Source organism: Anser brachyrhynchus, assembly GCF_964034855.1.
Source record: "Anser brachyrhynchus genome assembly, chromosome: 13".
Taxonomy (NCBI): domain Eukaryota; kingdom Metazoa; phylum Chordata; class Aves; order Anseriformes; family Anatidae; genus Anser; species Anser brachyrhynchus.
In genome coordinates this window covers 6,524,036-6,541,976 of record NC_137708.1, presented here as the reverse complement: position 1 = coordinate 6,541,976, position 17,941 = coordinate 6,524,036, and the positions used below count along the sequence as shown (strand labels likewise).

At 36.8% G+C, this 17,941-nt stretch overlaps 1 protein-coding gene across 2 annotated transcripts in view; it reads right to left on the bottom strand.

The window, feature by feature from the left end:
• LOC308177031 (uncharacterized protein) overlaps nt 1–17,941 on the bottom strand; it is a 263,641-nt gene that overhangs the window by 84,673 nt on the left and 161,027 nt on the right. For both annotated transcript variants that reach the window (XM_080553628.1, XM_080553627.1), the window contains exon 3: nt 16,186–16,250. In XM_080553628.1, coding sequence (XP_080409754.1) covers nt 16,186–16,250 — 65 coding nt within the window. The remainder of the gene's footprint in view (nt 1–16,185; nt 16,251–17,941) is intronic.

Below are 17,941 nucleotides of genomic sequence, written 5' to 3'. Positions count from 1 at the left end.
CCATAATCTTGCCTTACATAGTACTTCTGTAAAAATTCCAATCTACAAGAAGTATAAAGAAGTATGGTATAGAATCCTTCAAGTGAAAAATTCAAACTTTACCCCTGACTGTTGGAATTCCTTAAAAAGTCCTTTTATCACAGAAAAATTCCCAAACAAGTAACTATTACAGATTAGTAGAATTAACAGAATACATTTTGGGTGAAAACTGGTACAAATTCATATAGTGCGTTAGAGAATAGAAACAAGACTCAAACTTCCTTTAGCCTTTTCTCAGGTTTGCCACTTCCTACATCTTTATCTGTAGATTGAAATTAGATTTTTCACTGTATTAATTAAGGACAGATTCAGCGAATGTGTAAAAAGCATGTGACACAAATGCAAAGCTGTCAGTAATACTCAAACTGTCTTCGAGTTTATGGGCTTGAACACTACCAGGGCTACCTGCACTGGGTTGGTACCACCCAGTACCAGTAGGTAATTAACTCTGGTGAGCATATATACATAAATGAGTAGCTGTGCCTATGTGTACCTGTGCCACTCTGTGCTATGTATTGCTATGTATGCGCTAGGTATTGCTATGAGGAATAAGCTATGAGCAGTGCTCTGTACCATATACACATACCGTTTAAGACAAAGGGCCACAGCACTTGCTGAAATCACAGCTGTCTCTCTCTCACCTCCTCCTTTGGGTATCCGAATATCACTGTGCTCGCTGCAGCAAGTATGAAGGAGCTTTTCGTAAAATTACAGATGAAGGTCCAACATGTAACTTCCTTTTATGTCTCCTGCTCATGCCAAATGAAGTAGAGAGAGATTCACACTACATACCCAAGGTGCTTCTGTTAAAAGCTCAGCCATCCCTGGGCTCCTCCAGACAGGAGGCTGGCAGCTCCAGCATGCAAATCAACCTCACCTGGATGCAAAGCTAAGCTAAAGGTATCTGCTTATCTTCACTGATTATACACAGGACCAATGGTGATGGCCTTGCTCACATTAGCTCTTAAGTTAAATGCTTAAAATTAGATGGCAGAATTTCCTCTAAAAGGCCCAATTGCAAATAGCATACAAATAGAAAACATAAAAGCTGCCTATACTTCTAAGCCCCTCTGATACACTACTGTGAGCTAAACACATAGATATCTTTCAGAACAGTTTTTCACTTCATCTCTCTTGATTTACCATCCTCTGTATAATCTTTCTAGTAATATTCATAAATAGTAATTGCTTATGCACTGTTATGGACCTCTTGAATTTGATTCTCCTCTCACTTAAGCTTTAAATATGGAATAAAATTAAAATCAGTCAGAAAAATAAAGACCCTAAAGACTGGAATATATTTAAAATCACTTACAGTTCTCTAACTTTTTAAAGTCATTTCCTACTTTAATATTCTCTTGGGTTGCAAACACTACAGGGGAAAGTTTACATCCAACTAAGAACACATTTACTGAAGTGTTTAAATATGCACAAAAGCAATTCTGCTAATATTAAGTTTTCTAACTCTCTCTCTCCTGGATTAAATACAAAGCAAGCCCTTTTATCCCTGACATTTTAGAGTCTTGAACACATCAAAATGTTTCTTCCACTGCAATGGAAAGAAATTCTGATTTTCTTGTCCTCCTGTGTTTGAGACAAAGAAGCTAACACAGAACATCCAAATTGAACTTTGTGTTTTCAGGGAGAAAAAAAGGAAGATACAAAATCCAAACACAGAGGAAGATTGATTCCTCTGGGCTGGTGTCTAACTCACAAAACTCATGTGTGTCTTCTGAACCTGGTTTCAATGTCTTTTTGAAATAAAAGTTTAAATCATGCACATTTATTGGACTCACATAGCAACTAAATAGAATTATTTGAGCTATGCCATTTAAGAATTCAGATTAGATGATTTAATCCTTTCTGGCCTTAAAACTTACAAACCTAAAGACCATTTCTTCTGAGATTCAGATTCAAAGTGGAAGAAATACCCGGCAGGCTCAGGAGGCATCATGACAATTTCACCAGTTTGGTTCAGAGCTCATGAAATGTTTTTTTTCACCATTGAAAAAAAAAACCCGAAACATTACTTCTTTCCAGCTTTCTAAAATACACTGAAGACAGTCCTAATCTAGATCAGAACAGGCTCTCCTGTCCGTCACCACTTTGAATTTAACACTCAGCTTTGAAGTCTACAAATTAATTTCTTTTTTTGCACTGAACTGAGACACACTGAAAACAGAGGAGATGGGGGAAAAAGAAAACAGGTAGAAAACAATTCTGAGGATGAAACCTTGATGTTTGCATCACAAAACCATAAATAGAGTATAGGCCTATCTGCAGAGATCATCAGTATCCTGTTTAGCAGCAATCTTCCTTTCCAGTATCTAGCTGCAAGGATGACACCATTATATCCCGTGACAGTCCTAGGCTGCAACATTTTGTGTGCTTCTAATTCACTGTGACTTCCATAATGTATTCATCTGAAGCAGCTCATTCACATATGCTATTGCTGTTAATTTCAATCTGCTTTGTTATTATCTTTACAATTTGACAAATATGAGCTCAACTGAAAAGGACATTCAAAGAGGTTTTTTTTTTTTTTTTTTTTTTTTCCTGGAAATGAGTGCTGAGTGATGCTCACCATAAATTAATTTCCAAGCTTTGTAGAGGATATGTAAATCTGCAGAATGTTCTTCTGATGTTTAAGCCACAGTTTGACAACAGCTTCAAAAACTGGTCAAAGAACTCTTCTTACTAGCATCTGCTTGTTGAAATATTATATGTAATGACATGGTTGTGTAATACTCCCCATTGATCTTTGGATGCCAGGTGATCACTCAAGCTGAAAAATATGCACATGCACAAAATGGAAAACGGGATTTTAGATCTTACAAGTGATGGAATGAGAGGAAAAAAAAGTAGTAAACTTTCTTCACCTTCTTTAAACTATTATTTTAAAAGATGTAGTAACAGATACAGCTGATAAGGTAACTAAAATCCTTTCAAGCATTGTTATTCATTCCTACTGTTATTCTTGCGAACTGTTTTGTATTCCTTATCACAGCTGAGAAAAATATTTCAAACTGTGATCCTCAAAACAACTCCCAGCTTAGATTTTAAGTAAAGTTTAAAGCAGCTCAACTGTTTGTGGAAAAATGGGAATCACTGCGATTTCCTTTGAGGTTCAGCTGTTTGAGAAAGCACTCAATTAAAGCAGAAAGGAAACTGTTTTACAGCGTCTGACATTGGAGGTCTGTAATGCTTTTGTCACAAATGATGTCTCTTTTTCAGAAACATGGTTTCCTTGCCACCAACAGAAGGTTTAGTTTAATTTAAAATACAATTTAAAGTTTTATACATGGTGGGAACTCTCTCTGTCAAAACATTCTGCTGAACACAATGGGTGCAGCCTCCTTTCAAGCATGCTGTGCTACTTTAGAGAAACACAGATGCACAGTCGGCACTGCACAAGCATCCAAAGTTATACTGAGAGGACAGCTTACCCTACTGGGAAGTTTCAGGAGTAAAGATTTTATGATATGCACAAACGAGACGATAAAAATATAAAGTTCCAATGATATCAAAATGCTTGGTTTTATTTGATTATCTGGCAATTTTTTACTTCCAAAGATGTGTATACATATATATATATATTTAATTATTGTTATAGATATAAACAAAAATAATCTGCATCTTTATTTACCCAGAAATAAAAGGGTTTGTGATTCTCAAGTGAAAACGTATCAGAAAATATAAGGCAGAGAGTATCTTTCCCCCATAAACAACTTAACTTTATCGTTGAATAGCTTTCTTTTATCATGGAAGTAAAAGACCTCAATGCAACTTGTATAAAAAGCAGCAAAGAAGTTTTGAGATTAGCTATCAGAGAGAAAGAGTGGCATAACACACTGAAGGTGACAAAAGTTCGTAGGGAAACATGCTTGGCTTTGTTACTTCTTCATAGCAGGTAGGCTGTATGTGATACGTACATCAGGCAAATGCATTTCAGAAAAAGACTTTTCTCTTGTAACGAAAGAAAAAAAAATCCTATTGCAATGAAACCCTTATCCACTCCCTTAGCCAAGAATAAAATATTTATGGAATTTCTAAATAATGAATAACGGCATTTTCTTAGAGAGATGTGCTTTTGATTCTTAAAATGTGCTTGCATTCTCTATGACAACGGGCCACATTAACTGGTGACCTAAGTAATGGCATCCACTATCTTGCACAAATGAATGATCATTGTCCAGTGGAGTTAATCGATCATGAGCTGAACCAGAGACTTTTGCAGAGCTCTCTCCATATGCTCTGGGACAAAATTTGGAGTAATGTCAAAATTCTATTTAGTTAATAAAGTGACTTTAATCACTTGCTTCCAAAATATGATTAAAACCACTAAAACAAAACAAAACAAATAAACAAAAACACTAAAGAACTTGCACTCCAAAGCACAAATAACAAGCAAAACTATAGTGGATTTCTACCTAAGCACATGAGACAAAAATCTATGAAATCCTTCTTTCAAGACACAGAGAAACTATTGCAATTTGAAGATATGTGGGACCTGAACCTGGAGCTATTAAAAAATAAAATGCAGAGAAAAAGACATTGTTGATATTGAACATTCCTGATTATGATAACCTTGTGTGGAGAAGTCATAATGTCGTTTGTCAGATTTTCACTAGTAGTGCAGATGAGCATGCATGGCAGATACACAGAGACCAGCATGACTTCTTGAAGATGTGGCAGATATCTCCTCTATACTTCTGCTGATTTCAGTGTCTTCATCTTGACTTGACCTGACAGATGGTGATAGATCATTTGCTGTTTGTTTTTTTTTTTTAAATGTTTTCAACACCTATTCTGTCAGCATTCTTACTTTTTGTCATGTTGTGTCCTTGTGTATTTTCAATGAATTCTTAGGTTAATTATTTATATTATTTTGAAAAGTGATGAGATTTTGAAAGCTATTGTTATACTCAAAGTCACTGGAAAACTAAGTATCAGCACCAGATGTTAACTTTTACAAAAGGCCATGAATATAGATTAAAAGAGATATTGGCAAAGCTCCAAAGTTTGGAAGGAAGCATGTGGATAAGCACAAAAAAAAAAAAACCAACAACAACAACAAAAAAACCACACAAAAAACCACCACAGACAAAACACAACGGTCTCCTTCCCAGACCCTCATCTCAACTATTTTCCAGTTTCCTAACTTTACAAAATATGGTAGAAAATCTTTTGAGTCCAGGTTTAAAACAAGGTTCTACCTGCATTTTATAAGATATTACTTGCGTCTGGTCAGGTTACTCAAACTGTCAAGACAGACTTTCAAATAGTACTTTAACACTTCTTAGCTGAGCAGAAGCTGGCAGCCCAGGAACATGGAAATGCAACATGATGGGAAAGGAAGTGACAGATATCTTTCAGAATTCAGCGATTCAGTCTGAATTTCTGGCAAAATTTTGGGTTGGTTATTTCTCTTGACAAACCAGTGTTGAATTTTCATGGAGCCAGACACTGAGTCTCATTAAAAAACACTGCCCTTCCTCTCATGAAAGCTTTAGCTTTTGTTAAGATAACAGGACCCTACTATATCTGACTAAATAAGTTATAGTTAAGTCTATACAAAGTAATGCATGAATAAGTACAACCCTCACTCTCCCCCAGATAAAACACTGAAAACAACAACAACTAAAACAAACAAACCATATTTTAAAGTCAAAACTTAAGAGCACCATACTAGGTGTGATGTCCTCCAGTTTGAACTACTTCAGTAGTTGTGTGTGTGCGTGCAGTGTGCATTCCTATCCACCTGTGCCGTTTTTCTGCATCTGAAACTTATTCTCTAAAATTTCACCCGCATGTTCTGCAGGTGAACATTTTGTAAGCCTAAATCATGTGTTTCCCATCTCCTCTTTCTTTGCAAGTAACTAATTTCTACTGCTTATTTAAACTGGCAGAGTGCCTGCTTTATTATCATTTAAGAACTTGTGCACAAAAATGACACCAGTTTGCATAATTATCATGAAATAAGACAGGCTTTTTTAGGGGTAACAATCTGGTAACTTCATAATAAATCTGTCTGAAGCAATCGTAATTACACAGTAACTCATCTTAATACATTTGTATTCACAGCAGATAAGTGTGCTGATAAGAAGACCCACTATCATCTAAGATTCAATGAAATGAGAATCTGTATACAGAAGCATTATATAATAAAATTTCTAGAGCTTACCACCCTGTCTTCAAGTCTTACTGCAATAGCCCAAGGCTTTGTTTATCTAATCTGGAAAACAGTTTGATTTTTTTTTTCCCCACAGCCAATAACATAATATAGCATCAGAGGTAAAATTTCCAGTGTTAAATTTGTATACATTCAAAAATCTGAACATATGCTCCTTAGTTCAATCAGTACCACCAGTTGTGCATGGAAATTTGTTAATTGCCTATTTACCTCTTAATGTAATAAGCAACTATTCAATGAATACAGGGACATGAACATGTATGTTTCTTTTCCTTCACCAAAATGAAAGAGCCTTTGGAAGTATAGCAATATGTTAGCTCTGCCTTTACAGGGGATGAAAAGACCTGTAAGAAACAGGTCTGAGGGAAGTCTTTGCTTAGCAGCGGAGCACAAAAGAGAAAGGAAGAGTAAAAACTGTGATGTATTCAATAAAAATGGGTAATGAAAGGATGCTCTAAAACTTGTTCTTACGAATTGAAAGTTGAAAGCAGTTATATAAGCTCGTAGCAGTGCTGATAAGAACACAGATGATGAGACAGATTTTACCACGTAACCGACAAGCAGAACACTGCACAATGCTGCACAAAGTTGGTTGTTAGTAACCGTAAGAAAAACACGAGGAAAACCTGCTTAGCTCTCAGCCTCTTGCTGATATTCCTACAAAGTTCTGAAGCTGTTTGCTGTTCTACTGTGGCCTCAGTTGTTGCTGGACCTGCCTTGTACCCCTCACTGTGCCAATGCAGCCACTCAGCAGTTCTTTCTCCTCACTGTGAATTCCAAATCTCATTTGTTCTTCCTCTTGGTTTTGCCTCACGCTTACTTCCCACCTTACTAAATGACATAAAGCAGATCCAGGAGAATTGCACAGTCCATACTGCTGCCTGAAACAGGAATAGCCACACCCAAACATTCCTGAGAGGTGGTTCTCTGAATTGCTTATAAAAATGTACAGTGACAGAAAATCCATAACCTTCAAAACATAACTGCTGCCACCAGGAGAAATGTTTTCCTAATGTTTATCAGATTCTCCTTGGTAAAATTTAAGTCTCATGCTTCTCATATTATCCACTTCTGTTTTCGCTAGGTCTCCCTGGTTCTTTTTCACTTTCTATTTCACCTCTCTCTATCAACCCCATTTATTCCTCATCAAGTAAAACCAAGGTTTTATTTTCAATGACAAACAGAGCTTAGAAAGACATACACCCACCTTCATTCTGCTCTGGATGGCACTCTTCTTTCCTGTTTCCTTCCACAATTTTTTTAACCCTTCAGGTTGTGAGAGAGAGCAAACAATACAAAATCAAGGGAGTTATCAGTAGCTCAGAAAAAAATAATTACTAGAATTCCCCAAACTCTGAGATCAAACTGAGCAAATGCATACATCAGACAGAGCTATAAGAAAGGATGCTAAATATTTAAATCAAGAAGAAATGTAATATGGTATTCATATATTACACAAGTTTATAATCTATGGCACTGCATATACTGAGCACAAAACTGTCAAAAGACATGTAGTTTACAGATCTGGTCCCCTGAACATGGACTCAAGATAGCAAGTCCTAATTGCCACTGAAGTAAGTCTGAGGAGATTCAGAAGAGAAGTTCATGTGCAATGAAATGTTATTGAAAACTGCGAGTGAGGGAATGTAAAGGATATATAGAATTAATAGCACATTGATGAGAAAATTTAAGATGAGGATCACGAATTAACTCCAGATGCAATCTGATTTTTTATGACATATAACTAATTACACGGGCAATAAAAAAGAAATTAAATTGATCATTTTCTTTGACTCTCTGGTGCTAGGACTAATGTGCAAAGCACAGTATCTGGCTCTATTTTCACAAAGCAAGAATGATTTTTTCAAGGAAGAACACAAACTTAATTTTGAGGCATAGAGAGGCACTGGCAAAAAACAGTAGAAAAATTCTCACACATAACCTGACTAAAGGGGAGAATCCTGCATCTATGAACTAGAGGATCAGACCTGCAGAAAGATGTTTCTGTAAACATTTGGTGTCAATTCTTCAGGAATTTATTTTTTAAACGGTAGTGACTAGGTATACCGCGCAGGCACAAGTACCTCCTTGTAATAATCACTGTACCCGTAATAATCTCTGCCTCAAAAATTAGCACTGGCGATGGCTAATCTAAGTTACAGGTACATAAACTATAAGTGAGGTGGAGCAAGGGAGAGGAAAACAGTCTACCATCAAAGCAGACGCTTTCAATTGGTCCTCACTCATTGCTGTGCATCAGTAGCCTGTTATGTATGTCAAAGACCAGGAGGAAAAAACCTTTTTCTCAGCTCAGAAAGCAACGCGTTCTTGGAAAGATTATTATTACAGTTTTCAAACAGAGCAGGTGGGGAAGAGAGAAGTGGTAAGTAACTTTTCTGTGCTACAGCGGTTCACCCTTATTTTGCATTCATTCCACACATAGCCATGTAACGGTGTAATGCTGCACTGTTGAGACAGTACTAATTTCAAGCTGTATTTACTTTTTTTTTTTTCAAAACCAAAATTATGTACATGTATCATTGTAAGATATCTTGAAAATGTTACCCTGGTAGACCAGAGCTCATTTTAAAACTACTGTTTCAATAGTAGTTATCTCTCATCTACATGCTTGGGCTAATCTCATCTCTATTATGCCAGTCTCAGCTGCCTTCATGATACATTTACAACCAGCTCTGCCAGCACACTCAGAGTTTCAGAACAGCCTGAGTCTGAAAAGCAACTTGGATTAAGAAACTGACCCTTATTTTTAAATAGCATTGACAAATTGAGGTTAAAATACTGTATGTCCTGTTGGAGAAATGCACACTGGGCCAAAGACACCTCTCTTGCAACTCTGCCAAGCTTGAGATGAAGCGAGGGATGCATTTAATGTTCTTGTCCTCTTGTTCAAGCTGGCAGGAAGTCATTATGAAAGCAGGAATTGAGACTGGATACAGTTTTACTGCTACAAATAAACCAGTACAACCATGAGGAGGAAATAGGAACAATGAAAAATTTCTTTTCATTATTTCCTCTCCAAACCCAGAAGTTAAAGCTAACTTCTTTGACATTACCACTATATTTCTGGTGACCCACAAGATGTCGTAAGGACATGAGCAAGACCTCTCAGTAATCAAACAGAAGGCAAACACAGGCTGTGAAAACAAACTTGCTTAAGATTAAATAGACTTCCATATAAATTGAACACAGTATCAGTAATTTACAGATTCTGATAAATGATTACCATGCAAGTATTTTCCTTGCACTCAAAGCTCTGTTGTATTTAGCGGATTTCTATATATCTGATTTCAGAAGATTCATTACACAGGGAATGCCCCAATATTAGTTTGTAGTATTTCCTGACCTTGTGGTGTTCACTGACTACTGCCCTAATATAACTATATGATCTCCCGATTCACTTTATTGATTTGTTCTTTACTGCTTAAATGGAGACACAAGCAAGAATGCCTTCAGCAGCTACATAGCTTCATTAGCCAAACATTACAGCGTTTACAGGCAAGCTTAGTGCAGAGCCTTCTCACAGGTCTCTTTTGAAGGAACCATTCCTGGGTCACTACATTTCCACAGCTGCTACTACACCGTAACACTGCACATGAGGAATTACGAGGCTTCATGTTTAAATCTCAGAGGCTTTTGCTCATTTACATGGAATATATCCGGGATGAAACTTGGAAAAAAAAAATTAAATCCTGTCTGCCTTTCTCTGTGCAACAAAATCAAATTTTCCTGTTAGGCCTCCCATTCCTGTGACAGGGAAGACAAAGGAGCACTCATTTTTCTGTATTTGATATAAGTTTGGGCATTCAAGACCTGGGAAGGGCCTTTTTGATATCTGCCACCGGAAACATCGCTTTTGAAGTACAGAGTTATATTTTCAAGAAGAGAGTCCTGATTTTGGTCCTACAGGAGGTAGAAATGTTTCAATAATCTTGCCAATGCAAAAGGGCTCACAAGAGCAAGCTCTGTCTGGTTCTGGCTACCCATGTTTGGGAAAGGTGAAGGCTGGGATAGATTAGGGAGCAGCAGCGCTGTGTTGCTTGACCACCTCTTCTCAGCCCCTACACTGTCACAGTTTGTTGATACTCTGAAGCCACAGAAAGTGATTTTGACTTTCTCCATTAACATTGATATATTCAAATAAGAGTTGGCAATTTTATTTTTTTTAAATTTTTACATAAGCATTTATCTCAAAGATTGAATAGAATGAATCAAGTACCCTTAGTATATGGATAGCTTGGCAGTAACTAATTTGTTCTCTCTGATACACTAGAGGTGAACAGACTAAGCAAGCTAGTTTGCTATCTAGTAGATAAGAGGGGAATGTATTATCATTTTCTCTGATTAGTATCTTGTGCAGGTAATTATACTTCTCCTTTGCACATAATTAAAGTGAAGGTTGATTTCCATTCATTCTTCACAGTGGTAAAATTATCAAGTTACTTCTCAACTAATTATTTTCTGTAGTATAGCAGTGTTTCAGATCCCTGTCACATTCCATTTAGCAAACACAAAATAGCTCTGAATAAGACTTACCACAGCCTGGGACTTTTATGCTATTAATTTGCAGGGGAAAAAATCTTTAGATGGATGCTATCCAAGCTGAAAATGAATTTCATTCCAAAGAATCCAATCAGTTTTTTTTTTTTTGAATCTAGCACTGAATCCTTTGCCTTTTTACAATCTCTAACATTCGTTTGTTTAATTTGTCCTTAATTTGCTCAAGCCCATAATGCTTTAACTAGTAAAGATTTACTGAATTAACTTATTAAAACTTTTTTTTTCTAGTTTTATGTATTTCATATGAACTACACCTTGCTTTAAGGCTTTCAGGGTACCAAACACCAGTGATATGTGGTTGTTGGAATTGCATTTTTGAGACACAGGTAGAAACACCATCAGCATTGTGATTTGTAGAGAAGTAGCCATGCAGAATAAATTGGCAAGAAATCCCTACATTATCAACACATGCAATTGTTGGTTGAAACCACTTTTTAAAAAAACAATTTCTTTTATATTTTTGCTGCCAGAAGCACTTAAAGGACTCTGACTGAAACTGCTGTCATTTGCAGGAGGAAAATTTAGCTCCTGCTATTATTTTCCATCTTTCCATTTAGCATCCTTTTGAAATAGCTCTAAATTACATGGTCTGCCCCACTCTTGATTCTTAGATTTTATGTCACCCTACTTCAATGTTTTTTTTTCCCCCTTTCTAACAGTAAGAACAAAACATAATTACTATTACCATTCTGCAGGTGTCAAATTTAAAGCCATCCTTCAGTTGCTACCACTTGTGGTGATTTTTCTTCTCCTGTTCATTGTCCTGCTTGGCCATTGTGGTTCTTTGTTGTGCTTCAAAAGCACAAGTTCTGCAGATTATTTCTTCTGCTCAAATGTAGTTCTTCTTTGCCAATTGGATCAATTTGATTCCATTATAGACCTCTCAGAGCTGGATTCTCCCCTCTTATTCCACAGTAACTCCATTGAAAATTATCTTTTTTTCTGACTTGCCTTGGCAAAAATCAGAGTAGAAACTCCCTGTCCTTTTTACTCCTTTTTATTTTTTTTCTTTCTTTCCCTTTCACAGCACTGAGATGTAGTATTTGCCTGCAACAGTCTTTTATCTACGGAAGACAGTAAAAAAATTAAATTCCCCTTACCTCCAATGCTACATCCCTATAGACGTAACTTGATATCTTGAGATTTTAATGCGAACCTCCACATTAGCTTTTGCTTGATTCCTGGCTACTGCACTTATCTGGTGTCTGATATACTATGAAATATTTTTCCTTTTCCTAAAATTGACTCTGTATTATGATAATTGGACATATTGTCTCTGAGGTCTTTGCTCTTCTTTCTCCTATAGCTTTTAGAGTCTGTTTTCATTGCAGTCCAGGCAAGGTGCCATCAGAAGCCTTGAACAAACCTGAAAAGTGCAACCTGCTCAAAGTCAGCTCCCACTTATGTCTTGAAAATTCTGGTATCTGCTAATTATGGAGCAAATCAACCTACCTTCCCAATGACCTCCACAATTTATGACTCACTTAAAAAAAATAAAAGTGAAAAATAAGAACTATTAATCAGGTACAGCACTCAAATTTATTTATTTATTAGTTTTTTTCGCTGTGAATTTAGTGCCAAGAAAATTGCTAGACTGGCAGCATGGAAGAATTAAGTCAATTTTCCACAAACAAGGTACAGTACAAACAACACATACTTCCCAATACCATTTGATGAGTATGCTTCAGGGACAGAACATGGAGAAACCGTACTTACAATACAGGGAGCAGAGCTCTATCACCATTTCTGCAGGCACTGATCCAGCAGGGTACTTGTGTACGTACACAGTCTGATCGATTTCAGTGGAACTATTATATACTCAAAGTTTCTCATGTATTTAAGTGTTTTGCTGGATTAAAGCCACAATCCCTCAATTCTGATAAAACTGGCCAGTGCCTGTTAAGTTCCTCAAAGAGGGTTCTGTGAAGATACACTTGTTCATTGGGACATGGATTGTGATCACCAGTTTGATCAGGCAGCTGACATTCAGCTGTCCTAAAATGACTGTTCTGTTCTGGCACTAATACCTAGAAGTGGAAAAAAAAAAATAAAAAATAATAAAATAAAATATAAAATAAAATAAAAATAAATCTTCTTGTCCTTTTGCCCCTTAACTAGGCTAGCCAAAGGAAGTCTAGACCCCCTCAAACTTAATAAACTTATTTTACAGAAATTAAGGAAAGCATCTAAGTCCTTTTTTAGAAAATGAATTAAGAACTGCACCTCGAAATATGTTTTGTATTTGGCATTTCAAATGACTTTTATTAATACTGGAGCTAGTCCTTTCTTTGCTTGTTTCTAAGGCATACTGCATGTGTGCCTGGTTTTATTTTACAAGAAATAGCTGTGGATATAGGAAAGAGAAGTGAGAAAATATATTATATACCCTATTCATACCTGAAAGCAAACTAGTTCCATCATTTTTCCCCTTCCCTAAAAGCAGATTTTAGAGATACCTCTCCGCTAAGAATCCTGTCCATGGATATTGAAACTGTAAGTCATTCAAGTTAGAATGAAGGTCCTCTAAAGCAAAAGAGAGGAAAGCTCAAAGACTGAGCAGCTGTCCAGTAAAGAAATTTAAATTCAAAGAGGAAATAACGCACTACAGTGTCTGTATTACCTGGCCACTGGAGCACGCCTTTGGTGCTTTTTAGGAGCAGTGCCAGGTTTCAAACTGAGGCAATATCCACTTAACAGGCACTCTAGTAAGATTAACTATAGCTTACTCTGAGAAGAAAGCATCCTTTCAAATTACTGTGGCAGTGAATACTGTAAGGAGATAGAACACAAATGAGAATTGTAAGAATTGTACTTCTGTATTGCAGCTATTTACAAATTGCATCATCTTACATACTCATTTGGTTGATTTGCTAATTGTTGTTAGTATCGATGATTTAACTCACAAGAATAATTATTGTCTCATTCTTCATGAATGTAATTTTTAAGTGGATAACAACTGCAGAGCAGTTGCACAAATGTCCTCCAGAAACTTTGTAGAGAATGAAACTAGAGGAGGAAAAAATGTTAGTTTTCTTTAAAAAACTTATATAATTCCTTGTTTGCTTGAGACAATCACTGTGTGTCAAAATCGAATATACTTGATTTAGCCATTTATTTATCTTCTGATACACAGACACAGGGCAAAAAGAAAATACTGAAATCTCTAAAGTGATTTCTGAGAAGTTTCAACAATTGGGCATGAGTTGAAATCAGTCCTATTCATCCCTCAGATTTGCATATTTCTAGGTAGAAGAGCAATTTTTTTTCCAATGAATAAAGGAAAACGAGGATCAAGAAAAACAAACAATGATAATACCCAGTTCTTTTTCAGAGCTTTTGATCTGGATGTATAAAAAAATTGGGATTGTTTATTTGGCAAATATGGATGACAGAGCATTGCAACTCCCTATGAAAAAGATACAACACAGAGGGCAAATTTCTGCATCAAAATTGCAAATTTCATGGACTGGGAGAATGCTGCAGTAAACCTAACTTTCCTTTTCCAATTCTAACTTAAACTAGCTATTTCCCTCACCTGAATCCAGATGATTTGTCCCTGATAAAAAACAAGCATTATCTATTCTTCCATATCTATACTCACATTTATCCCAGTTTTTGAAACCCTGCAGTACTGCAGCAATAAACCTGATTCATAAATACATCTTTTCTCTATTCCTAATCCTATCACTAGCCTTAATGATACCCAGGAGAGCAAAATCCAGAAGAAAAACAAACAGTTGTCATTCATCACTGCTGACAACCTCACTTATCCTATGGTTCCACTCCACGTAGAATGCAGCATTCAGCCTAACTCAGAAATGTCTCTTTTCCCAAATTTTTAACTCTAATCATAATCCCCCACCCCAAACCTAGTATTAACCTTCACCAGAGGCCCAAGACCCAGACAGAAGCTAATACCCGCCCCTCAAACATTATACGTTTAAGATGACTGCAAACTCATCCTGCATTTTCCTGCCTTAGAGAATACAGAAATAAATTTGAGTTACAAATGTTTGATTCCCCAGACTTCCCTTGTACCTAGCTTTCACTGCAACTGAGGGACCATTACTTAACCAAATACTGAACATCAGGCACTCATTTCTGCTAAGATTTGCAGTTATCTTACATTTCTGAGCCTCCAAAAATGCAGCAATAAACTCAATTTATACATCTGTGTTTTTCCACAACCCATTGCCAGATACTTCCAGGTGATCAGTAGCAATTGTTGCACTCATTTTTGATTTCCTGCCCTAAAAAACATAGTCATACATGCTAAAAAAAAAAAGTCATACATGCTTACTTTCACCCCAGAATTGAACCCTAATGCCAACGTTAACTCAATATTTAACTATATTCATGTGACCAAAGCAGAGAGAAAAACATTAGTCATTCAGTTTGTTTGACAAAAGACCTAGAAAACTCATGGAAGTGATATGTGCTTCTGTGCATAGAGGAAAAATAAGTGGCAATCATTCCTCACAGCTAACACTTTCTCTTATATTTCCAGTCCATATGGAACATGGAATTAAGAACAATTTGTATATGACTCCTTTGCAAATCATAATCTTAAGTATAATCTCTTACTCCAAACGGAATGGTTATGATTATCAGGCCTATGAAATTGGTAGTTAGACAAAAAGTCACCTCTGGCAGCATTACATGCGTCTCCAGTTTGATCTTCTAGAATGCAGCTGTAAACCCACTACTTCTCTGCAGCCTTAACTCATGCAACAGCCCCAAACATAGCTGTGACCTAAACTGGGCCATCAGCACATACATGAAAACAACAAGTCAGTCTTTTGTCCCTGCTGGCACCTCTACTCATTCGTGGCTTCTGGGTGCTGCTAAATGAAACACAAACACAAAGGAAAAATGCATATTTTCCCTTCACTGGTTAGGTTTCCTTTGACCACTGCTTGAGCCTTTACCCTCTGCAGTCACTCGTGCCCACCTTAGATTTTGACGCCACACAGGAACAGACTTGATAATTTAATGCTTGCTTCTTTTCCAAAGCTCTAGCCCTAATCTTCAGTAGGAACTTAATCACAGCAAGAACTTACATTAAAACCAACACCTGTCATAAATCCTTGCTAATATTTGCATTCATCCTACTTTTCTGGTCTATGCAAATGGCAGTGACAAGCCAAATATATAAATGTTGATTTTCCCACACCCAGCCATGCACCCAATTTTAACTTTAAAGTCAGTTATGTGGGGTAGGCAATACATTACTAATTACTAATTTTGCTGTACTAGCACACTTCTCTGTTGACACATAGGTTCACCCCAGTTTTCCAGACTTTGTAGTGATGCTAGATTCCCTACCAAGCGTGGTGTTGCACATGTGTGTGTGTACACATGTATATGCAGTATACCATTTAGGGTCTGCAGTTCTGTGGTGGTTTTCCTCCTTCGTTCCATTCTCAACGCATGAGCATACCTATAAGAAGGTTTACATGGTTCAAGCAGACTGAGGTGTAATGTATAACACTGGTATCCAACTACTTCTGTAGAGAACACAGGCTCCAAAATAATTAAATGCCTGCTGGTATTCAAGTTTTATGATCAAAGATTAACTTTTTGTCCTATCCCAGTGGCAGGAAAAGAAACAGAAAAGCAAGTGCCTTTCAGCAGCACTAGGTCCAGTTTTTTATCCTAAGCAGGAAAATGCAGAGCCGTTTGGAGAATCCTCCCTATCACCTTGTGGCTTCTTTACGTTTTCTGTTCTCCTGTGATACAATTTATTGGACAAAAGTTATGAGGACAGAACTGTGAGTGTTCACCCATTTCTTTGCATAAATAACTTACTTATATTACAAAGTTATACCACTCTTTTATGTGATCATGAATACATTAACAGAGTTCTTATTGAACTCTGAAAGCTGCTGTTCACTACCCTGATGGAGGATCTATTACACATTATAGATTAGGCATTTCTTAAATAATCTTGTGTCTTGTATATAACACAAGGAATGTAAACCTAATGATAAACACAGAATATCAAATAATCAATGCAACATGCGCTGAACTGCTCTGCAAACAGTTTATCCATCAGATCAAATAAAAAACTATTAATTGAGCAAGTTTGAACAAACACATCCATAACAATCTTGATCTCCTCAGACAATCTGCAAACAGTTTAAATGAGCTCAGTCACACTAGTTCCTCTTCACAAAACCTTTCTCTTTGAACACACATGCTGACAGACTTCTCTTACCTCTAACTGAAGAGGCCCATAGGGTATGAAACGACCAGAAACAAAAGGGATCTGTTGTGGAAATCACACGGCACCCTCAGCAAGAGCTGTCCCCAGTGCCTTTCCCCAAGCCCCTGAGAGTCACAGTGGGACCTGTCACCTTCCAAACTCATTTGCTCTTTCTACACAGGCAGGCATTTACTCATGCAAGCCCAGACAGGATTTGGGGATTCCGTCTGGAATTTTTCTGAAACTGTCTTTACTTGCTAGCATGACCTATCTACAACAAGAAAAACAAGAAACACAAGCTAACATATGTGAAGCGTTAAACAATAAATCACCACCTAGCCCACTGACTCAGTGGTCCACAAAGAACAGTCAGACCAGTTTTACTGTTCCTTCTTTTAACATTAGCTTTGAATTTTGAGTTAATGATTTTTCTTTTGAGTCAAGGGATTGCCAGGTAACCCATCTAACCATCAGGCACACTACACGTTACCAGCCAAGGTCTCCTAGAAGAAAAGCATTTACACACACACATCCCATTGGATTTCATATAGTAAGAAAGAAATCAACCAACATTGTCACACTAACAGCATAACTTTGTAGCACTTATGTTGGACAGTTGAATGTTTTTGTTAACGTGTATTGAGTGACAACAGTTAAAAAGACAAAGGACAGGGAGCAGGACTCCAGGAGCAATAATTTATCTTCTCTGAATAGCATACACTCAAGTATGCAAAATGAACAAAATACTGCTGAAAACAAAACTTACGCAGAATAACACTTACATGGCACAAGTGTTAATCAGAGCAGGTTATGCATGACTTTCAGATTAAAAGATGAAAGACAATATGAAAACAGCTCTCTTATTATTACCAGACACATAAAAAAATTTTGCCATTAATTGCCTCCCAGATCAAAATGGGTTTGCA